This window comes from Cnephaeus nilssonii (assembly GCF_951640355.1).
Source record: "Cnephaeus nilssonii genome assembly, chromosome: 9".
Classification (NCBI taxonomy): Eukaryota; Metazoa; Chordata; class Mammalia; order Chiroptera; family Vespertilionidae; genus Cnephaeus; species Cnephaeus nilssonii.
Window position 1 is genome coordinate 56,051,341 of NC_137080.1, and position 13,297 is coordinate 56,064,637.

Consider the following 13,297-nt stretch of genomic DNA (forward strand, 5'->3'; position numbering starts at 1 on the left):
TTGCCTGATGGAAAACCACGCTGGGACCCAAAGGCGGAGGAGGGAAGAAGTCGTCTACAAAGATATCGACTCGCCTTCCTCCAAGGGATCAGGGCAGGGGCCGAGAAGCCTACAAACATGGCGAAGACCTCTAAGGTCCTGCAGAAATGGGGTGAGAGTCTGGCAGATTTTTATGAGAGACTCTGCGAGGCCTTCAGAGTCTACACTCCAGAGGCCCCTAAAGCCAGCGCATGGTCAATGCTGCCTTTGTGGGGTAGGCTCAAACCGACATCAGGCAGAAACCTCAAAAATGAGAGGGGATGGCCGGAAAGAATGCCACTGAACTGATAGAAATTGCCAACAAGGTCTTTGTGAACGGAGACGGCACTACCAAGAAGGAGGAAGAAGGAAGAATGCAAAGGGAGGGGGCTCTCCTGGCTGCTGCCTTGAGGCATCCAGCCCTGCCAGAAGAGCCCAGACAGAGACAACGAGGGACTAAAGAACCAAGAAGGAAAGGGCCCCAGAGACGTGACCAATGTGCCTCCTGCAAGGAATCTGGGCGCTGGAAAACTGAGTGCCCCAACCGTCAGAAGGGGAAGCCAGGAGCTTCTGTTCCACCCAGCCGCTACGGGGCGGACCCACTAGAGGCCCACCAGATCGGCCTGGCAGGAGTAGATTCCGACTAGGAAAGACCAGCTCTATCCAACTTGGCCCCCATGAGCCCATGGTCAAAGTGAAGGTTGGGGGCCAAACAGTCAAGTTTACGGTAGACACAGGGGCCGAACATTCTGTGGTGGTACCACTATCAGGACGAGAAGTCACCATTGTGGGGACTACCTGGACCAAAACCCGTAGACCATTCTGTGGCCCCCGACAATGCCCGTTGGGAGCCACCAGGTAGTTCATGAGTTCCTGTATCTACCAGACTGCCCAGTCCCGCTGCTGGGCAGGGACCTGCTGGCAAAGATGGGTGCAGAGATAGCCTTTACTCTGGATGGATCGGCATGACTGTGCCCAGATAAGGAAGTCCCTCCCATGATCCTGTCTCTGACGGTACCACGGGAAGAAGACTATGAGGCGGTATACCTCCCCACCCGATAAGCTTTTTGGCAAGTACCCTTCCATATTTTTCTGTAGGTGTACAACCAAATTTAAACAAAGATACATTTTTCACCACAATGGTAACAGACTATGTAAATAATTTTACAACTTGGTTTTGTTTTCCAATTAATAACAAACCACGGATTTCTTTCCCCAGAAAACAACAGCTATAAAAACTACACACACACACACACACACACACACACACACACACACACACTTGTTAACCCTTACCTGTGGATATTTTTTTCCTTTTAAAAGACTGGCAAAGGGGGGGTGGAGAAACACATGAGGGGACACATCAATTGGTTGCCTCTTGCACACGCCCCGACCCAGCCGGGATGGAACCTGGATTCGAGGCATAGTAACTGTAGGTGGCTTTGCTTCTGCCACAAAACGGTGAGATGCTCCTTTTTCTACAAGATAAGTTGTGTAGGGCATACATTGCACACCTTTTGACCCAAACACAAAATCATCTCTCAAGGCATCGATCAGCATAATAACAACTTTCCTGAAGAGAGGTGGGGGGAGCTTGGTCCAATTGGAACTGGCTCCTGCCGAGGGCTGGGAGGAGGAGCGCACGGGAGGCGGGAAGAAACCCCGCAGGAAGAGCCGACTCCCAGCACCTCCATCACCACGCAGCCTGCGGCGAAGGCCCTGCAGCCCAGCCGCATCACGCCCTCTGGTTGCTGAAACTGCGGGGAGCAGGTGCGCCCCACGGCCCCGGCTACAGCCAGCCCCCCTGTAGTTCTATTTCCTTTGTTTATTTTCCTTAACACTCAGGCAACAATATAAAGCCTCTCGTATGCAGAGTGATTTTACCTTTATTAACTCTCAGCCTCATTTGCAGTCTAGACAAATTCACTACCACTTAGTGCAGTTACCCAAAGCTCTTCTTTCTTAGCAAAGCTTTGCTTTTACCTCAGAAATCACTCCAAGGGCCTCTGGCTTCCCTCCATCCTGTTCTCCCACTTTTCTATTCCTTAAAATATGTTTAAGTTTCTTTTTCTAAGAATATCCAAGGAAAGGAAGAGAGACAGCCAAGACTTGTGCTTCAGAAGCAGCAAAGCAGTGTTGCCAAATTTTCCTGGTCTTCCGCAGGTCTTTACCTTTGAGTAGGAAGTTGAAGGGACAGAAGAGAGGGTGCCTTTTAAAAGGTTTTATCTGTAAACAAGAGCTAAGGTTGTTTTCCAGATTTGTTTCGAATTTCCCTCATTTGTGGCTTGGAGGTGCAGCTATAAAATGTTTCAGAGAACTGAAATGAGATCTAGAAACCTTAACAGGACTTGACTGTTTGGAATCTGTCTGCTGGCCGGGCTCTGTCATCGTAGCCATCGAGAGCCCTGCATTTCCAGAGCCTCTTAGTCCTGCTTTCCAATGCACAACAGGCCTCTCAAGTTTCCATCATACAAAGTGAGAAGGAACTTGCAATTCAGAAATATGTGCATTTTACAGGAAATCACAGAATCTGCAGTTCTCTCCCTAAAAACAACTAATCTTTATATGCCGATAGATAAAATATTCAGTTGAGGTTGAAAAAGAAAACAATTTAAAACCTTACGAAAAATAATATTTGGAGAGGAAATTTTTTAGTTAATCTACCATTTAAGCAAAATGACAAATTGAGACTCTCTTGAAATTATTTGACCCAAGCTCATTTTGTTTCGATAACTAATAAAAACCTTTTGTTTCTTTTATTTCCTTAAGTCCCAATGATATAATTCAGGTAAATAATACAATTATTATTTACAATTCTGATAAATGGCATGGTTCCAATAAATTACATAATTCTGGGTCTGGTGAATAGCTTACCAAACCTATCCTGTTGAAATGATGAGTAAAAAGTAAATCTGAAATATAATACTTGTAGGGGGAGCAACATAGCTTTCCCTCTACCCTTCCAGTCCATGAACACAGCATACTTTCTATTTAAGTCTTCTTTAATTTATTTCTACAATGCTTTATAGTTGTCAGTGTATAAGTCTTGTACTTCTCTTTGTAAATTTATTGCTTAGTACTTTATTAATTTTAATGCTACTCTAAATGAAATTGTTTTTGTAATTGTGTTTTTTATTGTTCATTGCTAGTGTACAGGGAACTGATTTTTGTATATTGATTTTATATCCTATGACTTTGCTAAACTTATTTATTAATTCTGATAGTTTTTTTGTGTATGGATTCCTTAGGACTTTCTATCCATAAAATCATGTCATCTACAAATAGAGATAGTTTGATTTCTTTCTTTCTTTTCCCTTTTTATTTATGTTTTATCCCATCCTCCCATCCCCTCCTCTTGGCAACCATCAGTTTATTCTCTATATATATAGGTCTGTTTCTTTTTTGTTCTGTTTATTCATTTGCTTTGTTTTTTTTAGATTCCACATATAAATGAAATCATATGATAATTGTCTTTCTCTGTCTGACTTACTTCACTTAGCATAATGCCTTCTAGGTCCGTCCATGTTGCCACAAATGACAAGATTTCATTCCATTTTATTCCTGAATAATATTTCATTATATCTATCTATCTATATAATGAAATATTAGCAATAAAATAGATAGAAATATATACTAAAGGCCTGGTGCACAAAATTCGTACACTGTGGGGGGGAGGGTCCCTCAGCTCAGGTTGTGAGAGAGCACAGGCCAGACCGAGGGACCCCACCGGTGCACAATCGGAGCCGGGGGAGGACGTGGGAGCTTGGCCAGCCAGAAAGGGACCATGGGAGGGCTCCAGAGCATGTCCAGCCCATCTGGCTCAGCCCCTATCGGCCAGACCCCAGCAGCAAGCTAACCTACCAGTCAGAGCATCTGCCTCCTGGTGGTCAGTGCACATCATAGCAACTGGTCAACTTGTCGATTGCCCCCTGGTGGTCAGTGTATGTCATAGCAAGCGGTTGAGAGGCCTTAGCATATCATTAGCATATTACGCTTTGATTGCTTGAACAGATGACCGGACACTTACTTCCATATCTTGGCTATAACTAGTAAATCTGCAGTGAACATGGAGGGCACATAGCTTTGCAAATTACTGTTTTGGTTTCTTCAGATAAATACCCAGAAGTAGAATTGCTGGTTCATGAGGAAGCTTTATTTTAAATTTTTAAAGGAGCCTCTATACTCTTTTCCACAGTTGCTGCACCAGTTTACAGTCCCACCAACAGTGCACAAGTTTCCTCACCCACACTTTTTGTTTGTTGATTTATTGATGATAATCTTTCTGACAGGTGGGAGGTGATATCCCATTTGGTTTTAATTTGCACTTCCCTGATGATTAGTGATGTTGAGCATCTTTGCATATGTCTATTGACCATTGTATGTCCTCTTTAGAGAAATGTCTATTCACATCTTTTGCCCTTTTATCAAATGTATCATTGGAAAATATGTTCTCTCATTCAGTAGCTTGTCTCTTTGTTTTGTTGGTGGTTTCCTTTGCTGTGCAAAAACTTTTTAGCTTGAAATAGTCACATTTGTTTTTCCTTTGTTCAAGGAGACTTATCCAAAAAGATATTGCCAAGAGTAAAGTCAAGGAGTTTACTGTCTATATTTTCTTCTAGGAGTTTTATGATTTCAGGTCTTATATTTAAGGATTTAATCCATTTTGTGCTTATTTTTGTATGTGGTATAATAAAGTGGTTCAATTTAATTTTTTGCATGTATCTGTCCAATTTTTCCAGCACCACTTGCTGAAGTGACTGTCTTTATTCCATTATATATCCTTGCCTCCTTTGTCATAGATTAATTGACCATATAAGTATGTTTCTTCCGTTCTTACCTGGTTGATATTTATTTCTTTTTCTTACCTAATTGCCCTGATTAGAACATCCAGTATATCTTTGTCTTATTATTAAGAAGAAAGCTTTCAGTCATTCAATATTAAGTATGATGTTAAGCATAGTTTCTTCTTAGGTGCCTTATATCAGGTTGAGGAATTTTGCTTCTATTCCTAGTTTGTTGAGTGTTTTGCTGTGTCTATGAAAGGGTGTTGGATTTTGTCATATGCCTTTTTTGCATCTCCTGAGATGATCATGTAGGATTTTTTTTCTTAAATTTATTAATATAACATATTATATTGATTGAACCTACCTTGAATTCCTTGGTTAAACCTCACATGGCCATGGTGTATAATATGTTGCTGGATTCAGTATGCTAGTATTTTGTTGAGAATTTTTGCATCAGTGTTCATAAAACATTATGATCTGTAGTTTCCTTTTTCTATGATGTTCTTGTCTGGGTTAGGTATCAGGGTAATAATTGGCATCAAAGAATGATTAAGAAATGTTCTTTTTTAGAGAGAGAGAGAGCTTGAGAAGGATTGCTATCAATTCTTCTTCATACATTTAAAAGCATTCACCAGTGAAGCTATCTGGTTCTGGGCTTTTCTATGGTGAAAGTTTTTTATTACTGACTCAGCCTCTTCACTTGCTATACATCTATTTAAATTTTCTATTTCTTCTTGTAGTTTGTGTATTTCTAAGACTTTTATAATCTTACCTAGGTTATCTAACGTTTTAGTATATAATTTCTCATAATATTTCCTTATAATAATTTTTATTTCTGCAAGGTTGGTAGTAATGTCCCCACTTCCATTCCTCATTCTGATAAGTAAGTTTCACTCTTTTTTTCTTGGTTTGTCTGCTGCAAGTTTGTCTATTTCATTGATCTTTTCAAAGAATCAGCTTTTTATTTCTTCTGTTTTCTACTTTGTTTTTCTATTCTCTATTTCATTTATCTCTAGTCTAATATTTATTACTTACTTCCTTTGCTTACTTTGGATTTAGTTTGTTCTTAAGATGGAAGTTTAAGTAATTGATTTGAGATCTCTCTCCTGCATATGAACTATACGTTCCCATTTGTATGCCTCACAATTTTTTGTTGAAACCTGGGAATTTTGAATATTATAATGTGGCAACTCAAAATCAGATTCTACCCCTTCCCCAAAGGTGTTGCTACTTTTTTAGTTGTTTGTTTTTTTGTTTAGTGACCATTCTGAATTAATTCTGTAGTGTGTGTTCTTTGTCAAGTGTGACCAATGAAGTCTCTGTTTCTTTATCTAAGTTTAGCTCAGTTGATAATTATATAAAACTCCTAGAATATAAATTATCTCCTACCTTTTATAGAGGAGCTCTGAGTGTGTGTTGCAGCATGTCTTCAAACTCAACCAGGCAGTTTGCAACTCTACCTTAGCAATCACCTACTGCTTATTCAAAGCATCAAGGTGAGCCAGAGGACTTCTCAAGTCTTTCCTAGGCATGTACATGGCCTTCTAAATTTCCAGGAGTATGTCTAAGCTCTTCAAAGTCTAAATCCCCAAAGCATCTCATTCTCCAGCCTTTCCTCCCAAGCTTTTTGCTTAGTCTACTATTTGCCCTAACTGTTATCTGTTGCCTCAGACAGCAACATCTGAACTATTTGCCTGTAAATATTTTCCACAAGTGATTTAAGACAGCAACTTTAACACTTGGTGCATTCCCAATTTGGCAAGACAAAGACAAACTTTTGAGTCAATCTTTCCAGGGATCCACCCAGACAGAACAAAACAAATAATTAAATATATTCTGCTTCCCTCTGGTACTATTACTGGGAATGTGTGCTGTTATTTTCAAGACTACAGCTTAAGTAGAAAACAGTGGATGGAACTAGATTAAGTTAAAATGTCTCAAAGTTCACTATTCTTAATAAGATTCAACTAATGTTCTTGAATAAGTACCTTCTAGGTTGCTTAAACTGTTATTTAGTTTCCAGAGTTCCAAATAGTTGATAATGACTTTTTGCTTGTTTAGCCATTATTGTTTTGGGGGGTGGGGGTGGCTTTTAAAGTTCCTTACTTCACCATTTTTGCTGACATCACTGTAATATTTCCTTTTTTAATTAGAGTCTTGCTCTAATTGTTAACTTTAAATTTAAGGCATCGCAGTATAGTTAATTTTAAACATAAGGGAAATATTAGAGGGTTTGGGTGTATGACTGAAAACTACCAGACCTGTATCTGAAATGGGATATGTGTGTGCAGTCTTTTAAGTGCTTCTTAAAACTAAGAATTTTGGCCATTGTGCAAATGTACAACACTCAAGTCAGAGAAAAGCAAGTACAACACAAAAAGAATAATTTAAAAATGGGGAGCCCTGGTTAGGTGGTTCTATTGGTTGGAGCATCAACCCATACACCAAAAGGTTGCAGGTTCAATTTCTGGTCAAGGCACATAGGTTGTGGGTTTGATGCCCGATAAGGGCACGTGTGAGAGGCAACTGATTGATGTTTCTCTCTTACATTGATACCTCTCTCTCTCTCCTTTTTCTAAAATCAAAAAATATATATAAACACTGCCTTTATAATTATTCAAAGTGTGTGTGTACATTTTTGGGAACGTGTGTATCCTTAGGTGAGAAAAGGAAAAGCTTAGATAAATTTGGCTCATTTATCATGAGGGTGGAAGAGAGATATATAAGGAGGTAGAGGGGAAACCCTATGCTATAACTAATCAGCTAGCCAACGAGCCCAAATAGCACTACAACAGTGAACATCAACTTGGTAAGTATGTTCATATAACTGTCATGGTGCTAGACCCATTTTTTTTTTAATTTGAAACTGAAATTTGAAAATTCTTTGCATATCTACATATACCTAAGGAGTATGCATTTTTAAATTATATTGTCATTTTAAACAAAATTATGTTGGTTCTTTCCTTTTGGTTGTTACTTTGTGTGTATGTTTGTCTTGTGGTTTTTTTGGTAGCAAGGAGCTGTACCTCCAACCAGTTCAGTTCCTCCTGGTGCTGGGGCCCCATCTGTTGGACAGCCAGGAGCAGGGTTTGGAATGGTGAGTGACAACCCGCGCTAAAAAGTGTAATTGACATTTCTAAGGCCTTTGCCCAATTGCCCAATCCCAGATTAAAAAATACTGCCATGGAATATAATCCTTCCCAGAATGCAGTAAGGTAAAACTTAAAAAGTTGCCTCATCTGCTTTAGACATAGGTAGTCTACACATGACATGATAAAGTCACATACAAAATAGTTAAAATTATTTCTATCAAAATAATTTCTATAGTGCATTGTTATGTTATTTTTGGAGTAATATTTATCAAACATTCTTAGCTCAATCATCAAAATCTACTCTTAATCCCTATACTAGGACTTTTCACTTGCCACTTTCATCACTAGCAAATTTTAGGGCCATCATCCATAGCGAAACAAGGTTTTATCTCTTTAAGAATTATGCTTACAGAAGGCAAATAAACAACAACAAAGCCTGGTTGGGATGAGGATGCTATGTGGCCAGCCCCGCTTCTACGGTGCCTCAGTGATTCTCTGCCATCCTCCAGCGTCGAAGCACAAATTATACTTTCTCATGGTCCTGGAGTCCTGAGGATTTTTCAGGAGCATACTAAAGACATCACTGCTAGGGCCTTGCCATAGTGGATTCCACTCGCGCTGTGAACCCCTGTTCCTTTTCAGCCTCCGGCTGGGACGGGCATGCCCATGATGCCGCAGCAGCCAGTCATGTTTGCACAGCCCATGATGAGGCCACCCTTTGGAGCTGCAGCTGTACCCGGCACACAGGTTCGTGTAAATGTCCACAGAATGATGACATTCATTGCTAAGTATTAACCTGTCATGTGGAAAACGGTTGAAATGTTTCTGCCTAATGTCCTATCTGTTGCTTCAGAAGTAAAGGGAACATGGAAGACAGACTAGCAATACTGTGAGGTTTAGAGGAAAATGATAGCAATAACTACCTGTCTTAAAGTCCCACCATTCCTCTCCTACGTCATTCAGAATGGTTCCTGAGGACAACCAGGCATTTAAAGTATCTATGCATTTATTCCAGAAAAATGAGTACTTCTGATCCACAGTTTTATTATGTGTTTCCAGAGTTAGCCAAACTCAAGGTTAGGGACAAAGTCCTCCAGACTACCAAGTTTGCCCAAGACTTGTAATACTAACCTCAGTGAGTTTGCCAAACTGTAACGTCTAAGGGAGAGTCCCCATAAGACTACCCTCACTTCAGACCAGCCACAAGTTTGGGAGCCCCGTGGATCACGTTCACTTCAGATCAGCTGCCTACAAATTTGAGGGTTCCCAGGACCACCCTCAGATTAGATAATTTCTTAGTATGACTCAGAGAACTCAGGAAAGCACTAAATTTAAAATTACAGTTTTATTATAGTGAAAGGATACTAATTAGATCTAGCCAAAAGAAGAGATACATAGGGTGAATTCTGGGAGGGGTCCAAGCATGAAGCTTCTTTGTCCTCAGGGATGAGTTTACCACCTGGCATCAATGTGTGACAATATTCATGCAGTATTGCTAACCCAGAAAGCTCAGTGTGCACAGTTTTTATTGAGGTTTCACTATGTAGGAAAGATTAATAGAATTTTTGCCAATGTGGTTAAACTTAATCTATCCACCCTCACTCCTCCCTAAAATTCAGAGTGATATCACGTGGCCCAAAGACCCAACTCTCAAATCACACGGTTGGTTTTTCTGTCACGGCTAGCCCCCACTGTGAGTTATCTTGTTAGCATAACCTTTCAGGTGTGCTTTCAAAAATCCAACCTTACTAACAAAGTCACTTGGGAAATTCCAAAGGTTTAGAGGGTACCCAGAAGAAAAGGCAAACCTCTCTTTAGGTGAGGCCCAATTTCTTACTCAACATTGTGCTACCTTCATTAACAAAGGTGCTAAAATATGTGCACTTTGTAGAACTGCTTTTGCTGCTTGTGGTGATAGTCATGCTGATGAGTCACCCTTTCTTGAGTTCTCTTAAAAATTGTCTGGTGGAGGTATAGTATGTAGAACCAAGGAGGTTTTCACCATGAGAAACTGGCTTAGATATAGTCAGAACACCAAGATATAACTTCACGGGCACCATGCTGAGCAAACTAAAGCAAATAAGTCAAATACCTTTTAACAATATCAGTAAACATTTTTACTTCTATATTTTTAACTTACCAAAGGGTATTTATCTTGCCTTATCCATAGGATTCCTTCTGTGAACTTTCTGAATGTACATGAATCCCCTTTGTTCCTTAAATCATCTCTAAATCCATTTTCTATCTGTTCCCAAAACATACTTTCAACTTTTTTTACTTTAATCCCTCAAAGCCACAGTGACCAGGAGAGAGAATGGTGTTAAGTGTTCAAAGAGATAAATTTAAAATGTGAGGAACCCTGGCCTTCAATGCCATAACTAAAGCATTATCTTCATGAGAAATGTTCTAGTCTCATCTGAGACAATGAACCCTTCCTAGAGTTGCTTTTTGGGGAGAGTGGGGAAAGTTTTGGGGATAATAGTAAGGTTAAATTTAGTCTAGATATTTTTAATTTCTAAGAAGGATCTCATTTATCAGGTGTGTTACCTTGATGGTTGAATATATCCATGACTATTTACCGCCTTTCTGAAAAAAGGAAAATGTTTCTATTTTAATGAACTTGGTGTGATGAAAACTTTACAAATAAGTTAATACAACTTTATTATTTAAGGTAGTTGTTTTTTAGCATACTGCCAGTGTTACATAGTATCAATTTGTTTACTTAATTCAAAGAATAAACTTGAGAAGTAGAGTATATGATGAAAACAATGTTTTAATCATTTAACCAAATTTATAATAATTTAGAAAATGGCATGTCATACTTATACAATTTTTAGATGTGTATCCTATATCAGAGATGAAGCATAGCTGATTATACTAGATAATAAACATGACTTGTAGCTTCAGAGAACAGATTAGCTTTTTATTACTGATGGGATGCCTGGACAATCCCATTATTCCTCAATTGCTTGGTATTACGATGTTGTTATCATCTCATCTAATTATTAATTATGAATCAGTCCTTGAGTTTATTATCTTCCAAACAACTCCAACCCTTTTACTCATTTTTTTCTTGATCTTCCTATGGAGTATGAATCGAGTTTTTTAAATGGAAACTTGACTGACAGATTCTGCAGTCAGTCAATAGTTTCTGGACATAGGAACACATCTGAAAATGCTTATTTCTGGAGCTGTTTACTGCACCAATAAAAACACATCCCTGCCATGAAATCCCAGATTTCTTAGGTTTCTATCATATGAGCATTGGCGATTAATTAGGTTCAAAGGTTACTATTCTACATAGATTACATAACCAAATCAAGGCCTTGTACCCTAGCATTCCTGCAGAAGCCTGATCCCAGAACCTATTTCTGTCACACAATGAAATAATTTAGGTGTCAAACAGAAACCAGGTAAAGCAATTCTTTGCTGCCTTTACTGCAAGTTCAGTATGATTATTTCCTATAGTATTGAATAATTAGTCTTTTCTGCAAGTTGGACAGGCAATGTTGGAATTTAGTGACATTTATAACTAGGAAATTGTTTGCTCATCTGAGACAGACAGTGCCCCAAACTGGACTGGTTTTCACTTTAAATGCTTTATATGAAATCCTAGTATATTTAGCTAATAATTTTAAGTAATTTCTTCTGTGGCTTTCTGCAAACTGTTACTCTTCAATGTTTCCTTCAAATTCACTCTCCCTATAAAAGAAGTCCTTTAAATTTCCTTCATTAGTTTAGTGGCACTAATAACCTAAAGTCAAAATGCTTGTGTACAGAGAAATGGATTATTTTGTTTTGCTCATTGTATATTCATAATATCTTTATGTGACCAGTCTTTCACATCTTCTCTAACTCATATCCATATTGTTCTATCAGAGTCCTCCAATTTTTCTTTGGCTGCATCTGATATGAAAGAATTTCAAAAAAGCTAAATATCTGAAGTGTATTTTACAAGTCCAAAATTAAGCACAACACTGTGACTAAGTAGAACAAAGTAGATTTTGTAATCCCTTAGCCATCTAATCTTCCGCATGTGTGTTTTCGGTGGTGCGTGCTCTGCCTAATGCTTATCTATCTTTCTTGTTTGCTTTCTATTTCTTCTCTCTGGGGCTGGCTTTTCCCCATTAGCTTTCTCCAAGCCCTACACCTGCCACTCAGAGTCCCAAGAAACCTCCAGCAAAGGACCCATTAGCGGATCTTAACATCAAGGATTTCTTGTAAACAATTTAAGGTATCTAATATTGAGCTTTTCCTGTGGGCTTGTAATAATTACTTGTGCAATGCTTAGCTATTTTAGGTATGATATTTGTACTTCTGTGTTTTTAATACATGTATATGATCATTATAATTTGAGTGTTTATATTTTTTAATCAATGTTAAAAGCTATTAATGAATTATCAATGATTTTTTTTAAATCTTACTTAATTTATAAAACTAAGAGAAAGACAAATCTCCAAATTGTCCTTAGACTGGAAAGCATAGATATTATACTGATAAAGCAGAAAGTTGTTCAAGCTACTTGGTACATTGTGACTGGAATTTATAAAAAGGTAATATTTATGATACTGTATTTAGAAATCACCTAAGAATATACTTGGATACATACTGTATTTTTATCTTCTTCAGCCTTTCTTGGCCTCATCAAATGAAACTTAGATTATTACCCTTTGCTTTTCTACATTCAAGTAGAATTTTTAAATTAACATTCTAGTTTTAAATTCCTAACGTAATATGAAGTGATTAATAGTGAACTTACGATGAAGGAAAAAGTTGACTGTTCACCCCAGCACCTTACACAGTGGGGAGGTTCTCAACAAATACTTGCTGAGTGTGATGAGCAGTAATAATGCTGCTTTTCATTATTTTCAGTACTTTCCCTACCCACCTCTCAGTCATTAACTTCTTTGATCTTCTCTGTAGGAGATCAAACCCAGTGAGATAAACTAGCCAGATAGTCTCCATTTCACAGCTAAAGGAACTGATACTTGGCATCAGGTGATTAGCCCAAGGTCACGCTGGAGGAGCAGAGTGTTGAACTTTTGGACCACTACCCAGTGTTATTTTTTATTTATACCTGTATATTTTTAAACTTTCTCTAATGCCCATTAAGATTTTTTAAATTACTGCTTTATTTTTTTTTCTTATACAAAGTTAATAATTTAAAACTTTGACATCTCAGCCAAGTAATTTCTCTTGTGCCTTTTATATTCTACTTTGGGTTGGACTGGGCTGATGTAGGCATAGGTAAGACAATGAGCAATTGCAATTCCAGGAGTGACCAAGAACATTGCACAGAGCAGCCTTTTGTCTGCCTATTACTCGGTGAATATTGCTCTTATCATATGTCAAGAATGCTGTTAAATACCCAAAACAGAGATCCTTGAAACAGTCCCTCAGGGA

The 13,297-nt window shown here is 38.5% G+C and overlaps 1 protein-coding gene across 10 annotated transcripts in view; it reads left to right on the forward strand.

The window, feature by feature from the left end:
* Nucleotides 1–13,297, forward strand: part of SNAP91 (synaptosome associated protein 91) — a 128,979-nt gene that overhangs the window by 113,568 nt on the left and 2,114 nt on the right. For 9 of the 10 annotated variants that reach the window (XR_013814001.1, XM_079780738.1, XM_079780737.1 and 6 more), the window contains 3 exons: nt 7,816–7,899; nt 8,537–8,641; nt 12,026–12,128. Coding sequence is in view for 9 of the 10 variants with exons in the window: in XM_079780738.1 (XP_079636864.1) it covers nt 7,816–7,899; nt 8,537–8,641; nt 12,026–12,118 (282 nt within the window). In the remaining variant the exon portion in view is untranslated. Of the gene's footprint in view, nt 1–7,815; nt 7,900–8,536; nt 8,642–12,025; nt 12,129–13,297 lie in introns of those variants that run through there. The other variant, XM_079780740.1, reaches the window with a different exon arrangement.